Source organism: Theropithecus gelada, chromosome 8, assembly GCF_003255815.1.
Source record: "Theropithecus gelada isolate Dixy chromosome 8, Tgel_1.0, whole genome shotgun sequence".
Classification (NCBI taxonomy): domain Eukaryota; kingdom Metazoa; phylum Chordata; class Mammalia; order Primates; family Cercopithecidae; genus Theropithecus; species Theropithecus gelada.
The window spans coordinates 121,414,482-121,428,334 of record NC_037676.1 but is presented as its reverse complement, the minus strand read 5'-3'; the positions used below and the strand labels follow the sequence as shown (position 1 = coordinate 121,428,334).

Genomic DNA, 13,853 nt, shown 5'->3' with positions numbered 1-13,853 from the left:
CAAATCAAAAATTAACAATTGATGCAGAAAGTGTTATGAAATAAATCTAATGAATATCAATGCATCTTAAAAATTTAACCACCACCTTATCAGTGCCTATAAAAGAAACAAACTTGTTCCTGATAAAATATTATTTACCTTTACATACTATTAAATAAATAACTGAAGGTGATAAGAATGTCTTCAGTGGATCAATCTTTCCTTTTTTTCCACTTTCTTCTTTCTGGTAGCTTTTTCTTACTCTCCCACAAATAATCATCTACGTAACTTTAAATACAGTTTAAGAAATATACATCATTATTAAATATCTCTTCAGAGTTATTTCCTGAGAACCTATGTGCAAATACAAAGGATAATAAAAAGCAATTGGCCACTGTTTGTTAGGGACAGGCAGAGCCAAATAGATAAACATAATAATATGAGTTAGGGATTATGATACATTCACACCTGTAAGGAGGAGGCTGTATGATCCTTTGGAATTAAACACAGCATTTACTCAACCCAGAGTGGACCTCAAACAGGCCAGCCCCGAACCTACTGCTAGGCACTGTAGAAGAACACTCAAGAAAAAACAAAAAAGGCAAGGTTCCATCTCCAGGAGCTCGAAATAAGGAAGAAACAGACACCATTAAACTGATTCAGGAGCAGATTGTAGTGGGTGCTATAAAAAGAGCTCAACACAGTGTGCTCTGAGAGGCTGGGAGAGGAGAGAAGAAATATAATGGGAAGAATCTGGAAAGGTAGGCAGGGGAGGCAGCTTCAGAGTAAGCTTTCAAGACAGACCAAGACTTTGACAGCAGAGGTTATGCTGTAAAGCAGTATAGATTAACTGTTCTTATCGTGCTCAGAATTACAGCCCTTCAAACATCTCAAAGGCTTGGAAGGGAAACTAAGTGCTGCGTGAACAGGAGTCAGATTTGCCTCCTCACTTGTGGGGTATGTGCTGCATGGAAAGTGGAGAGGGAAGGAGTGTATGAATGTCCCCTCTCTTTCACTCACGTAAATACATGAGATACATCCCTAGAGCTGAGATTCTGTGAAATCTAGGCTCACTTTAGAAGACAGAGGATGGACCAAAGAACATAACTGAGCCCACTTTGGAGGGCCACCATCCTCATTTTGAGATTGTCATACTGCTGTATGGGTCACTCTGGCCTTGACATAGTTATTATTCTCTACTTTGTGATTTCCTTTTGACAAAAGCTACTTTTCTTCTTGAGCTTCCCAACTTGGTTCCAACTTAAAAAACTGAACTTAAAAACTTGACAGGACCAACGCTCAGTATATTCACTTCACCTAATTCTGGGCATTAGTGAGCTTAGAGTGTTTGCAAACCAGTGTAATTATCAGCATTCCTGTTTAGTAGAGATGACTCCGGAGGTGGTCATATTTTTAGAGGTAAAAAGCAGAACACAAAAATGGTTAAATCTGACAGAGAACAGATGATAAATACCGTAGCAACTGCAGAGTACACACTGTGAAGAAAGGTATTTGGAACTATTCTATGTTTCGCCCACATTCTCATCATCTTGGATCTGAATCCACATTCTGACCCCTTCTCTACTACTGCCTTCCACTGCTTTCTAGTGTTCTAAAAAATCCAATAATTCTATATAAAATAGCCAAATGCACCTCAATTTGAAATTTCTTTAAGAAACCAAGTCAGTGCTTATGACTTCAAACCTCGAGCTCGAACAAAGACTACCTTTGCTTCCAGGCAATACAAAGGTAAAAACCTCCTAGGAGTAGGTATCAGCCTTTCCCGGGCGACTCGGTTGCCTTTTATCTTCTTAACCCAACTTTAGGTGTACTGGGTACATACCAGAAGTACTCAAATGTATTCTGAGTTGCAGTTATTAAATTGCTACACATTCCTAAAACAACTGATCTTCTTTCTGGTTTAACATACATTTGTTACGTGTGCTTGGCCTCTGCAGACCAGAAAGGTATGACTTGGCTGAATCCCTCCCATAAGAAAACCACAGAAGTACTTATCCGCCAATCACACTAAACTGAACCCTCAGAGTTTGATGTTAAAACATGTTTTCACTGGAAACTGTGGAATGGGAAAAATACATAGTCCCACGGGAAAACATGCTCTTGAGCAAGCAGCAACTCTTGCAATTCTGGTGCATGAATTACAGACTTCACTCATCTCCTATTTGGACGGTCTTACGTTCCCAAGGGATTCCTTTTGCAAATGCCCTTTTTCTTTTCAAATGTCACTTATTTCCTAATTATCTGCTTTTAAACATACCCTCTGACAGCTAAACATTTTTTCAAACCAATGTGACACCTCCATCTTAGTATACCCACAAAGTAAACAGGCTAATTTCTACCATAACCTATTTTCAGTGAATGTTTGGAATGAGAAGAGGAAAAGGTAAGTGAATTTGAAAGGATAAAGACTGGCTCAACTATCCTATAAGGGAAAACATTGTTTGGAATTTTCCCTGTTAAGCTCCCTCCTTCTAATTATATTATCTATATGTTGGATATTTCACTATTCTACTGCAGTGAGAATGAACAACCAGCAAATGTAGAGTAAAAGCGAAAAAATATTTGTCTTTCAGTCTGACTTGTAGAGTTAGAGTAAAAGGTTGAAGCCAATGATGATAGCAGAAATATTACTTACCATTTACTGAGCTCTTATGTTATAAGCACTGTTATAAGGGTTTTATTTGTGCCAATTTAATCCTCACAGACCTTGAGAGAATATTATTATTCCTACTTCATAGATAAGTTAATTGAGGTACAAATCCATTAATAACTTGTCCCTTATAGTTATAGTTATATAGTTAATAAGTGTTAGACATGAAATTTGAACTTGGCAATTGGCTTCCAGAACTTATGATTTTAACATCCTGCTATTCTGCCCCTCTTATGGTTTAGTGTTCATTCTAAAGCAGGGTTTCTACCCATATTCCACATGATTCCCTAAAATCATATAAAATAGGGTAGACAAGTACATATGCATTTTTCTGAGGATACAGTCCACACTTTTCATCAGAATCACAAAGGGGCATGTGGCTCCCCCACCCAAAAGTTCAGAACACTTTATCTACTTGTAACCCCTTCTATTTTAATGGATGTTTACTTATGGGGTGCTGCACAGGAAACATCATGGTTATAGAAGTGTTCAGTATGTACAGAAATTTACCGGCTAGAAAAAAAATTACCTAAAATTAGCTCCATTTTACATACAATTTGCATTTTGAAAGATTTCTTTAAACTAGCAACATACTTCAGCCAACAGATACAATATAATCACTGGTAGATGTATTTACAAGGCAGCCCACACAAGTGTGGATTCATTCACAGTGTGACTATAGATCACTGGTACCACTACGAGGCATACTGCTGCCCCCTCCCCAAGCTCATCATCTCCCCTGTAATGCTTCTTTTCCTACTACCCTCTGTCTTTGCACTCCAGCCTCTGTCCCTCATCCCCTGAGCGTAGAGAAATGATCACACTTGTCCATGCTTCTGCCTAGCATGCTGCCAGTAAAAATTTTGCTGGATAACTAAACTCCAGTTACCATGTTTTCCAGAAAGACTTCCCTGGCCAGGTGCCATCTCTCGGTGCGTCCACGGTTACTGACGCTTGTATTCTCCACAGCAATTACAACTGGATTGAAATCATGGATCCACATGCCCGTTTCACCCACTAGACTGTGACGTCAGAGTCAGTGACATTGCCTTCAACATCTCTGTACGCTCAGAACCCAGGATGGTGCTTTCTACAGAAGGTCCTCAATCCATCCTCCTTGAAATGAATGGAAACCAACCAACGTGTGTAATGAATGGTTCCAGAAGAGAATGCTCTCGGAGTGCAGCTTTCTAGGGATGCTAGGAACACACTCGTGTCTGGAGCCCAGCTCATTCCCTGGTTCATGGTGGATGTCCAAAAATAGGCATGAAAACAAGTGAAGTGAGAACATGTACTTCTCAATTCTCAAATTATTACTGGTGACACCCACCACCTAGCACCAGATCTCAGGAGGCTGAGATCGAAAGTTATGGGAAACTTTGTACCTCTTGCCAGTTGAGTTCATGACACCCAATTTTTAATCTTTTTTCAGCCCCATATTTGCCCACATAACCTATTTCTACTGTAACTGCCACTGGAACTTTTGACCAGGGTAAATCTTGTGCCTTCTCCCAGTGCCTCCTGCTCCCCTCATCAGTCCCCATCTGTCCTCTAACCATGCTGACTTCCGTCCACACCATTTCTGGACTGGCCCTGGCATAGGCCTGTATTAGTGATGCAAGGCAGCAAGGTGTTTATTTATTTATTTAATTAGGAAAACAGAACAAATTCTGGGATGTAATGAGAAATGACGTATACATAAGAGGCTTATGACTAAAATATCTTAATACTCATTGCAAAAGAAGTTCTACTTTTTAGCTTTACACTGGAAGGCTTTAAAAATATGTCTAGGAGTGCTAAAGAGAGTTATACTTTCTTCCTCCTATGTGACCTAAACCTCCAATTCAGCTGCTTAAATAGCTGACACCCTAAAACGGAGAGGTCATATTACAGGGAGAACTATGTTCTGGTTCTTTTTATTCTTCTTTATAATAATTCCTCTTGATCTTGAAAATTTTCTTTTCATGTTGGTAGGTAACTAGTTATCACTTTTAGGTTAAAATCGTTCCTGCGTGCCAATGCCCTGACATTGGCCAGACCTGTATAAATCACTGTCGCTTTTCTTTCTTTTTACCTTCCTCCTTCTCATAGCTATTATACAAAAGTTGAGATTGTCATACATGTTGTCTATAAAAGGACATGGTATCTCCAGACTGTACAACATACTGCTGTTTGTACTATAGAACAAACAAGTAGCATTTGTTAAGTACTGCACGTGCATGATACTGGGTACACCAACCGGGTTCCTGTCATTTGTCATTACAGGGTCATTTCTATTCAGCCGTATCATTGCAAATACACCATGTCCACAGCTCCTACCCCCACATAAAACATTTCTATCAGGCTCTACAAAACAAATCTATTCTCCATGACTTTCTCATTTGGAGCTCAAGGTGAATCTTTTCAGCTACTTTGTTTAAAGTGTTCCGTATTTCAGTTCTTCATATTTTTTTTTAAAGGACTGCCAGTCAGAGCAAATGATTGTTGATAATAATCTCTGGCAGGGGCATTGGGTTGTTTTCCCTTATAAACCTTTAAAGGTTATTTATTTATGCATTTATTATTTTGGGGATATAGTTTCGCTCTTGTTTCCCAGGCTGGAGTGCAGTGGTGCGATCTCGGCTCACTGCAACCTCTGCCTCCCAGGTTCAAGCAATTCTCCTGCCACAGCCTCCCAAGTAGCTGGGATTACAGGCATGCGCCACCATGCCCGGCTAATTTTGTATTTTTAGTAGAGATGGGGGTTTCACCATGTTGGTCAGGCTGGTCTCGAACTCCTGACCTCAGGTGATCCACCTGCCTCAGCCTCTCAAAGTGCTGGGATTACAGGCATGAGCCACAGCACCCGGCCTAAAGGTTATTCTAATGTGGATGGAGATTTTTAATCCAGAGGCAAAGGAAAAAAAAATACAGTTTTAAAACCCATTTAGGAGACAACTATGTCCATGGACAGCTCCCTCCTGCACACTGCAAATAAACAATGTCCCTTCACAGTCAAAATTTATTTTCCAGGCAATAAACTCTGCATCAGAACATATACATGTTCCTAGTCCAAAGTCAAAGCTTTCAGTTGAAAATAACCTGAAGTTCCTTCCATAGATTTATCTGCATGACTGAACCTGCCTCCCCTAAAGCCCCTCCCTCACAATCATCCTTTCATTAACATTTGTTTTTCTGGCATAATTCCTCTGAGTTACATCTTATATTTAAGATTAATCTAGGTATCATTTTGGGGCAAGTCAAACTTTATGTACTTAGTTGACTTCCCAAACCTCAAACCTCTCTCTCTTTTTCTCCATCCTTCTTTCATTGGTTCTATTTCAGGTTCTTTTCATCCCTTATCTAAATTATTGCAATAAGCCCCCAACTGCTCTCCCTGCCTTCAGTCTCTTTGTTTTACAACCAAACTTCATCACTCAAAGGTTTCTAAGACACAAGTTGGATCAAGTTTATCTCCGTTCTTCAGCAGCTTTCCATCAGACAATAAATCCAATGCCTCGGCCTACCATTTCTCAGCAAACCAGAACGTGAGTCCTACCTGCTGTTTTTCCTTCTTCTGCCACTGCCCACCAAAATCTCACAACTGACCGAACATTCTTGCCATTGTCCTTCTTGTCTCTGTGTGTGCATGTCCTTGTTTCTACCTGGAATTCTCTTACCCATTTTCTAATGAACCATGCCTCATTATTGAAGGCTAACCTCAAATGTCCCCACCTCATTAAAGCTGCCTGTTCTGGCCTCTCCAGAAGTCAGGTGGACTCTATCCTGCTTTTCCACAATACTTTTTATAAACCTATATTAGCAATTCATACACAGCACTGTAATTCTTTCTTGACTTTATATTCTACCAAACAGTAATTTCTTTTAAGGGCAGGAACTATGTTACTTACTCTATTTTCAGGGTATAAAAGAAGGCTTGATGCATAGTGTGTTCTTAATTATAAGCTGAGTAAATGAAAATTACTATGGCACCCAAAACACTACAGTTAGAAGTATGTGAATAAGAATCCTAGAGTGTCTCCCACAGAGATAAATGTGAATGAATAACTTGGGGAATATAAGTAGTTTCTTAAACACTAAAACTGCAATATAAAACACAATGAATTCAATGATTATCTGTATTCTTTTTCGTGATTAGTACCAGTAAAACTTCAATTTTTCTTGTGCATTTTACAAGATAAGCTCATTGGGAGCAGGGACCCTAAATACCTTGTTCAGCCCAATAGTGCAGATGCTCCAATGTTATTTTTTAAAGTAGACAGACCCACCTGGAAAATGTTTTAGCTGCAGTTCACTTCCCATACTTAATTATTTCTTCCCTGAATGGTAGTTACTTTTGTGAATATACTCTCAACTAGGTTATAGGTCTTTCTGGTGAGGAAGGGTTTAAACATCTTTGTTCCCAAAGGAGTGTCTTGCACATAGTAGGTATTCAGTAAATGCCCGATAAGTGATTTTTATAAAATATTCACTCAGAAAACTGTGAGATTTTGAAAATGAGAATTTTGAAGGTGATGTCTTCCATTCTAAGCTAAAAGGCTTAGCTTTGCAATATTAACTTAGGATTAAACTCTGTGGCAAGCACGCATTGGTAAGTATTGCTAAGCCCAAAACCAAAAAGTTGACAACTAGGTACTTGGGAGTGGAACACACCTATCTCAAAAAAAAAAAAAAAAACAAAAAACAAAAAAAAAAAACCACTATGCATGTGAGGTTATAATATTCTCCACTTAAGAAGTCAGTGCTATAATGCTTTTCCCGGTGCTGGTAGGCTGGCACTATTTATATATTTTGTAATATCTCCCCAACAAATGGCTTTTATCTGACAGGCTGTGAATAGAATACATTAAGGGGGATTGGGAATGAATTCTTTCAGCCAAGTTAAATGATTAGCGTGAGAACCGAACTCCAAGAGCATGGTGTCAATAGCGTAGTCAACTATTGATAGCCCAGTCCTCCTTTGTCAGGTACAATTTTCACATGATAAGTTTCAGAAGGCAATGGGACAGAAATGAAGAACTCTTAAAGACAAATGGATTTGAACAGAAGATCAAAATTAAAATGGAGTTTGAGGATATCCAGAAACACTGGCAGAGGTTAAAATAATGGGTCCCCAGAATGGAGATCACTTAGCATTTAGGACAGTGCCTGGGAAATTCTCACATTTACTTTACAGGTTGAGGAATTTCTTAAGAAGGAGCCATGGGATATGGCAAATTTTAAAAGAATCAGAAAATTAGATGGAAATTGAGACATCTAGGGGCTAAGTTGCTTCAAAAATGTTCACTTAGCTTCTATCTGTACATCCACTCAAGATGGGTATTCTAAATGTAGGGGTAACAAGGAAGCTTTGATCTCTGCTCTCTCAAAGCATGTAAAACCGATATCTCTAAACAGTCCTAAAGGATGAGAGCCGAGGAGCTATAGTTTGACTCTAGTGTGGTCGCTTGTTTCTCTAAGGTCACCAGTTTCATTGGAACATTTTGGTCATTTTTCAATGGGGTGGGGGAGATTGATATTCAAGTAAAGGAGATAAAGGGTGCCTAAAAATGTAAACTTACTGAGTTGGCCATAAAAACAGAGAAGCAAACTAATAAGCTTTTGGAAGTGATGCTGTTCTACCTAGCCAAGAGTGAGACATGTTTCAGGATGTAAGAAGCCAGAGGAAATGAGATAAAAGGATTAGATTGGACACTTCTGTGAGTCTGGGATCCCACCTAGGTTGGGGAGTGGTGGTCGTTTTAGCAGATAGGGAATTCACATCTGTGAGAGCAGAGCTGTCTTCTCTACTGTGTGTCCCTGCTGTATATCAGAATCTGAATATTAGAATCACCAGGGAAGCTTTGAAAAACAACTAGTGAACTCTGGCACTCCCCCAGAGATTCTGATTTAATTAGTCTGGGCTGGCAACAGTATTTTAAAAAGCTGTTCAAGTTATTAAGTACAGCAAGAATTGAGAACTAACCACTGATCTAGATTTTAAAAAGATATAATGGGGAGGGGGAGGGGGAAATTGACTAAGTCACTTTCTACTCTTTTCCCTCAGAATTAGGCCTTGTTTTCTAAAAGTCTGACATGACTACAGGTTCTTGAGATGGTATTTGATTAGAGGGCATATGGATAAGCCTTCTTTGCATATACACAGGAATATATATTTACATATACACATACATGTATGCTTACATACATACATATATTTGAATAAACATTAGAAAAATATAACCAGAATATCGAATTTGAAATTTCATGTATATTATTGCTTAAGAAGAGGCAAAAGTACTGAAGTTTAGAAAGTATGTCAATGAACTGTCTGTAAATTCTAGTACAGGTGGAATGCAGATATGACAAAAACTTCTCAAAGAGGTAGGCAAAAAACTGGAGCTTGCGGAACACGGAATAAAGTAGCCGAGAACCTAAGAAATCGTTCTTTGCAGATCTTCCAGTTCTAAACGTGTCTCCCTCCCACAGCAAGGCAGCCAGCCCAATGCCATCCTCTCTCCGCTCTTCCCACATGGATGCCTGCACCTCATCCCAAGCACTCAGATGCTTCTGGACCAGGCTCAAACTCAAACCAGACTCGCAGTCAGGATCCCATTACTGATGTCATAGCCTGCAACTCATTCACGTCTCCTCTTTCAGATTCAAATCTGGGCTAAACTTAACTTAGGGTGGTGTGGCTACCTTGGCATAATAGAACAGTGCTCACAAGGTGTTCCAGCTCCACAAGCACAAAAGTGAAACCAAAGCGACCCAAATCCAGGTTATGCAAGCTCAAAGGCGAGGGTGAGGGGAGAGATGAAAATCCCAAACCGAGCACTTTTTATTTGCCATTCTCAGAGCATGATGCAACCTCAGGTTGCCCAATTTATATTTGCACATGTTCTCCTTGTCCACAAGGAGCTTCGAAAGTTTCCAACTCCATAAAATTCCATTGAAAAAGTTCAAGAGCTACCTAAAAATGTTGCACGACAGGCAGGTGACCCCACCTTTACTTGGACCCAACAAAGTGTGCTAAAAAGGTTTGGAGTTGCGTAGGGAGGCCAGAAGTGAGAAGTTGCAAAGGCAGGCAGAGAAGAACTCGACAGCCACGTTTCCACCTTTACCCCACCATTCTCACGCCCACTGGATTAGAAACTGCCAAGGACATGGCACATAACTCACCTTTCTCCTTGCCCTGCCTCCTGCCCAGCTCCTCTTTCCAATCCAAAGGGCACTAATGATGGCAAGGGTGAGTGGGCAAAAAGCATACTGAAGTCCGCAGCCCTCTTCCTCTTCCTGTTGCCTCCCCCTCCCCCCCGACTTTCCACAGCGTGGCAGCCTCCAGGTCACACAGTAATCGGCTACACCTTTGCACCACCCAACAAAATGGCAGGTTAGCAACAGGCGAGGCCGAGAGCCAGACGCTCGCCTCGGCCAAGCGCGGCCCCTGGCCATGCTCTGGGTTTCTAAAGGCGCCTCAAAGCCCCAACACCTTTCTTTCCTCCACATCCCCAATGCTCGGCTCTGCCGGGCCGCCTGCTCACCCTCCCCAGGCCATTTCCGTCGCCCGCCGGGGAGCAGGTGCCCGCGTAACAGGTGCTGGGCGGGAGGGCCCGGGTGGCGGCGCGGGGCACGGAGAGGACCCCAGGAGGGAGCGCAGGGAAAGGCCACGTCGAAGGGAAGGAGGCCGGGGGCGGACGCAGAGGAAGACAGCCCGGGGGACAAGGATGCCGCCGCCTGTCCTCGCTCCCCGCGCGACCCTCGCTCCGGGGGCCCCACTTACAATCTCCAGGCAGACGAAGGCGCCCGAGTAGGTCCGCAGGATGTCGGGGCCGGCGGGCAGGGTGACCCGGGGCGCCGGGAAGGACACGGCGGGGTTCGGGGGCGGCGGGACTGACGCTCCGCCGGCCGACATGCTGCCGCTGCCGCTGCTGCGTCTCCGCGCGCCGCCGCCGCCTGCCGCCTCCCGCCTCCCGCCTCCCGCCTCCCGCCTCCCGCCTCCCGCCTCCGCCTCCCGGGCTCCTGCCGCAGCCGCCGCTGCCGCCGCCGCTAGGCTCCGCGGGGTCCGGGTGCGCCGCGCGGGAGGAGGCGTGGCCGTGGGGGTCCTGGAGCCCCTCCCCGTCACGTGGGCCCAGGTGAGCGCAGCTCCGCCCGGTTGCCCGAGCTGCTCGCGATCACATGCACAGGTGCGGCCGCCGCCGGGCGCGGTCCTCCCAGCTCCGCCGTCCTCGGCTTCTGCTTCGCTAGCCAGCGCCAGCGCTCCCCGGGCGTCTCCATGCGCGGCTCCACACACCTGATCGCTATTTTTACCTTCTAGCCCTCCCCTTAGTTTGCAACTGTGCTCTCTACCTGTCTTTTCCCCAAGTCTCAGAGCGCGCCCTCGCCCACTGTGCTCAATTTGACAGATACACAGGTCTTGGGGCTGTGACTCAGAAGGTAAAATCGAGGTCACCAGTCACACTTAAAAAGTGGGGTGCATATGTTCTAAATGGGACTCGAGTGGGATTTTTTAAACGCCACTCGGGCAGCGTCACGCGTGGGAGTTGGATGAGTCAGCCGCAGCAGCCGCTGGCGCGGGGTCCCTGTAGGTCACCGGAGGTGTCCTCGTCCGTGAAACGGGGATGTGAAACCCACGGGCATAGATGCTCACATTAGATCACGTAACATGAAAAGAGTTTAGCGCACAGTAAGCTCCTTAAATGCTAGCTGATATGACAGCTCTTTTCCTTACACACGCGCGTATCACTGCTCAGTGGACACACGATGTTTCATTGGTTATATTTTTTTACGTAGAACTTTTAAGTATTGATTTCACTGGTATAAAACTACTTGCTTATTGCCTTTAAAAGCTTAAGGGGATTTTTTTTTTTTTTTTTTTTAATTCTATGTATGGTTCGAATTCCCTGCTCTAGTTTATCCCCATTTATCTCCATTTTATCCTTGGTTTTAACGTCAACATTTTGTAAGTTCAGTAGAGGAAATGAGCTTAATTTTCTCATCTATTAAAGATGAGCAAATCTACACGCATCAGCACACACAGGTAGACCACGTTGGAAAAAAGAAAACATTAGCTAATCTCATCAGACGTTCTCCCTGTTGAATCCTGACCTTGCCTGTCAGGTTCAGTCTCTGAGGAACTGTATTTAGCACTATGCTCTGGTCAGCAGATTCTAGTTACTCTACTTCTCTATTATTTTATAAGTGAAACTCATAGGTGTGGTTGTGGCATCCGGGTAAAAACCTCAAAACAGGGTGTGGGTGAAACCTATTGTATATCCCTCCTCTCTCCACCTCTTAGTCACCACTTTCTGGTATTTAATGTGTGGTGTTTATTTAACAGGAAATTTTAAGTTTTCTGCATTGATTTGTTTGATCGATGAGCCCTTTCTGTGTTCAGACTCTGATTGGCAGGGGATGATCCTTCTGTTTTATTTTCTGCCTAAGAATTCTCAGTAAGCACTTAAAAAAATGTTCAAAGGAAAGACTTCAAAGAAGTAATCATGGAGATGATCAGCAGCTACGATATGCCCAAAATATTTTAGTGAATGAACTTAATATGTCCTTGGAGTTTCTAAAAGGGCTAATGATTCAGAAGAGCCTCAAGTGAGCTTATTTTAACATTGCTACCTAGGAGAACACTTTCACTACCTAGGAGAACACCCTCCTTGCTGTACTGCATATCCTCAACCATCTTTTCTTTACCTTTCCTTCCTGCTTCCACAGTGACCAGTGGCATGAAAAAGGTTGTCAGTGAGCCCTCTGTTATTGTAACATATTATCTGCTTGAAAAAGAACACTTTTCTTTCTTTCTTTTTTCTTTTTTTCTTTTTTTTTTTTTTTTGAGAGAGTCTCACTCTGTCTCCCAGGCTGCAGTGCAGGAGTGTGGTCTCGGCTCACTGCAACCTCTGCCTCCTGGGATCAAGCGATTCTCCCGCCTCAGCCTCCCGAGTCGCTGGGAACACAGGCGCATGCCACCACACCCGGCTAATTTTTGTATTTTTAGTAGAGATAGGGTTTCACTATGTTGGCTAGGCTGGTCTCAAACTGCTGACCTGGTGATCCGCCCACCTCAGCCTCCCAAAGTGCTGGGATTACAAGCGTGAGCCACCGTGCCTAGCTGAAAGAGAACCCTTTTCTAGAATGCTTTTTACTCTTACGATCACTACCAACACCTATTTGTTCTTGATAATACAAGAACAAATAGGTGAAAGCAACACCTTTAAAATCAAAGGAAGAAAACACACTTAGCTCCACTCCACCCCACCCCTCTGCCTCTTCCTCCAGGACACTAACCATGAGCTCTTAACAGTTTCACCTTTCTGCTCTTTTCCCATCCTGTTCCGGTGGTTCCTGACTTCCAGCATAACTTTAACCCTGCTCATAGATTTCCTTTGAACTCCATTTTTATGGAATGTCAACATTCACGTTACAATATTTTCAACGATCTTGACTCAAAATGACTTGCTACCGTCAATAAATTCTCACCTTATTATTGGGAATTTTTCTGCTGCCATTCTCTTGAATGCTGACATTCTGATGACTGTCTCCTATTGGTTTATCTCTTTCATCCCCAATTCTTTGGCCATCAACCCTACCATCCCTCATATTCTCTATTGGTCCCATTCTAGCTTTTCTAGCTTCTCCACCCATGTGCTCATGGGAAGGCATTTTCGGGATGCTCGTATTGGTCTCACATTACTTCCTATCTTGTACTTGACTCTAAACTTACTCTCACCATTCCTTATTCTTCAGCTTGAGTTCAACCCACAGTCTACATCTGCCCTCTCTGAATCATTCAGCACACTGCCCACGGTTGCTGAAAGAAGGTCATAATGAAGACTCTTGGTTCCACTACAAATTCATGTGATCTAACCTTGGCTGGGCCTTAGGTATTCCCAGTTGTCGTTTTCCTTTTATCTCCCCCCGCCCCCACCCCCACCACCCCCATGCCTGGCAATATTTCTCTCAATTCTTATCCCATAGCTTCTTTTGTTTTACCGGTCTTTGTGCCTGTCATAAGTAGACATTATGTTCAGTGAATAAAAACAAATCTAGACTGTTCCACCCTTCCATAGTTTCTTTTAGTTTACAAGAAGTTTTAGGACATCTAGCCAGTAATACTTGTCTCATTGAAAACACTGCCATCAATCCAGTTATCCAAGACAAACACCTGGGTGTTTCCCTTGGTACCTCCTTCTCATGACACATATTTAATCAGTCACCA

The 13,853-nt window shown here is 42.9% G+C and overlaps 1 protein-coding gene across 2 annotated transcripts in view; it reads right to left on the bottom strand.

Annotated features, from left to right (window-relative positions):
• MAL2 (mal, T cell differentiation protein 2) overlaps positions 1–10,683 on the bottom strand; it is a 33,726-nt gene extending 23,043 nt beyond the window's left edge. The window contains exons 1-2 of one of the 2 annotated variants that reach the window (XM_025394574.1): positions 10,628–10,683; positions 10,413–10,585 (exon numbers count right to left, since the gene is read on the bottom strand). In XM_025394574.1, the coding sequence (XP_025250359.1) occupies positions 10,413–10,544 (132 nt within the window). In that variant the 5' untranslated portion in view covers positions 10,545–10,585; positions 10,628–10,683. Of the gene's footprint in view, positions 1–9,811; positions 10,144–10,412; positions 10,586–10,627 lie in introns of those variants that run through there. The other variant, XM_025394573.1, reaches the window with a different exon arrangement.
• Between the last annotated feature and the right edge of the window lie 3,170 nt (positions 10,684–13,853).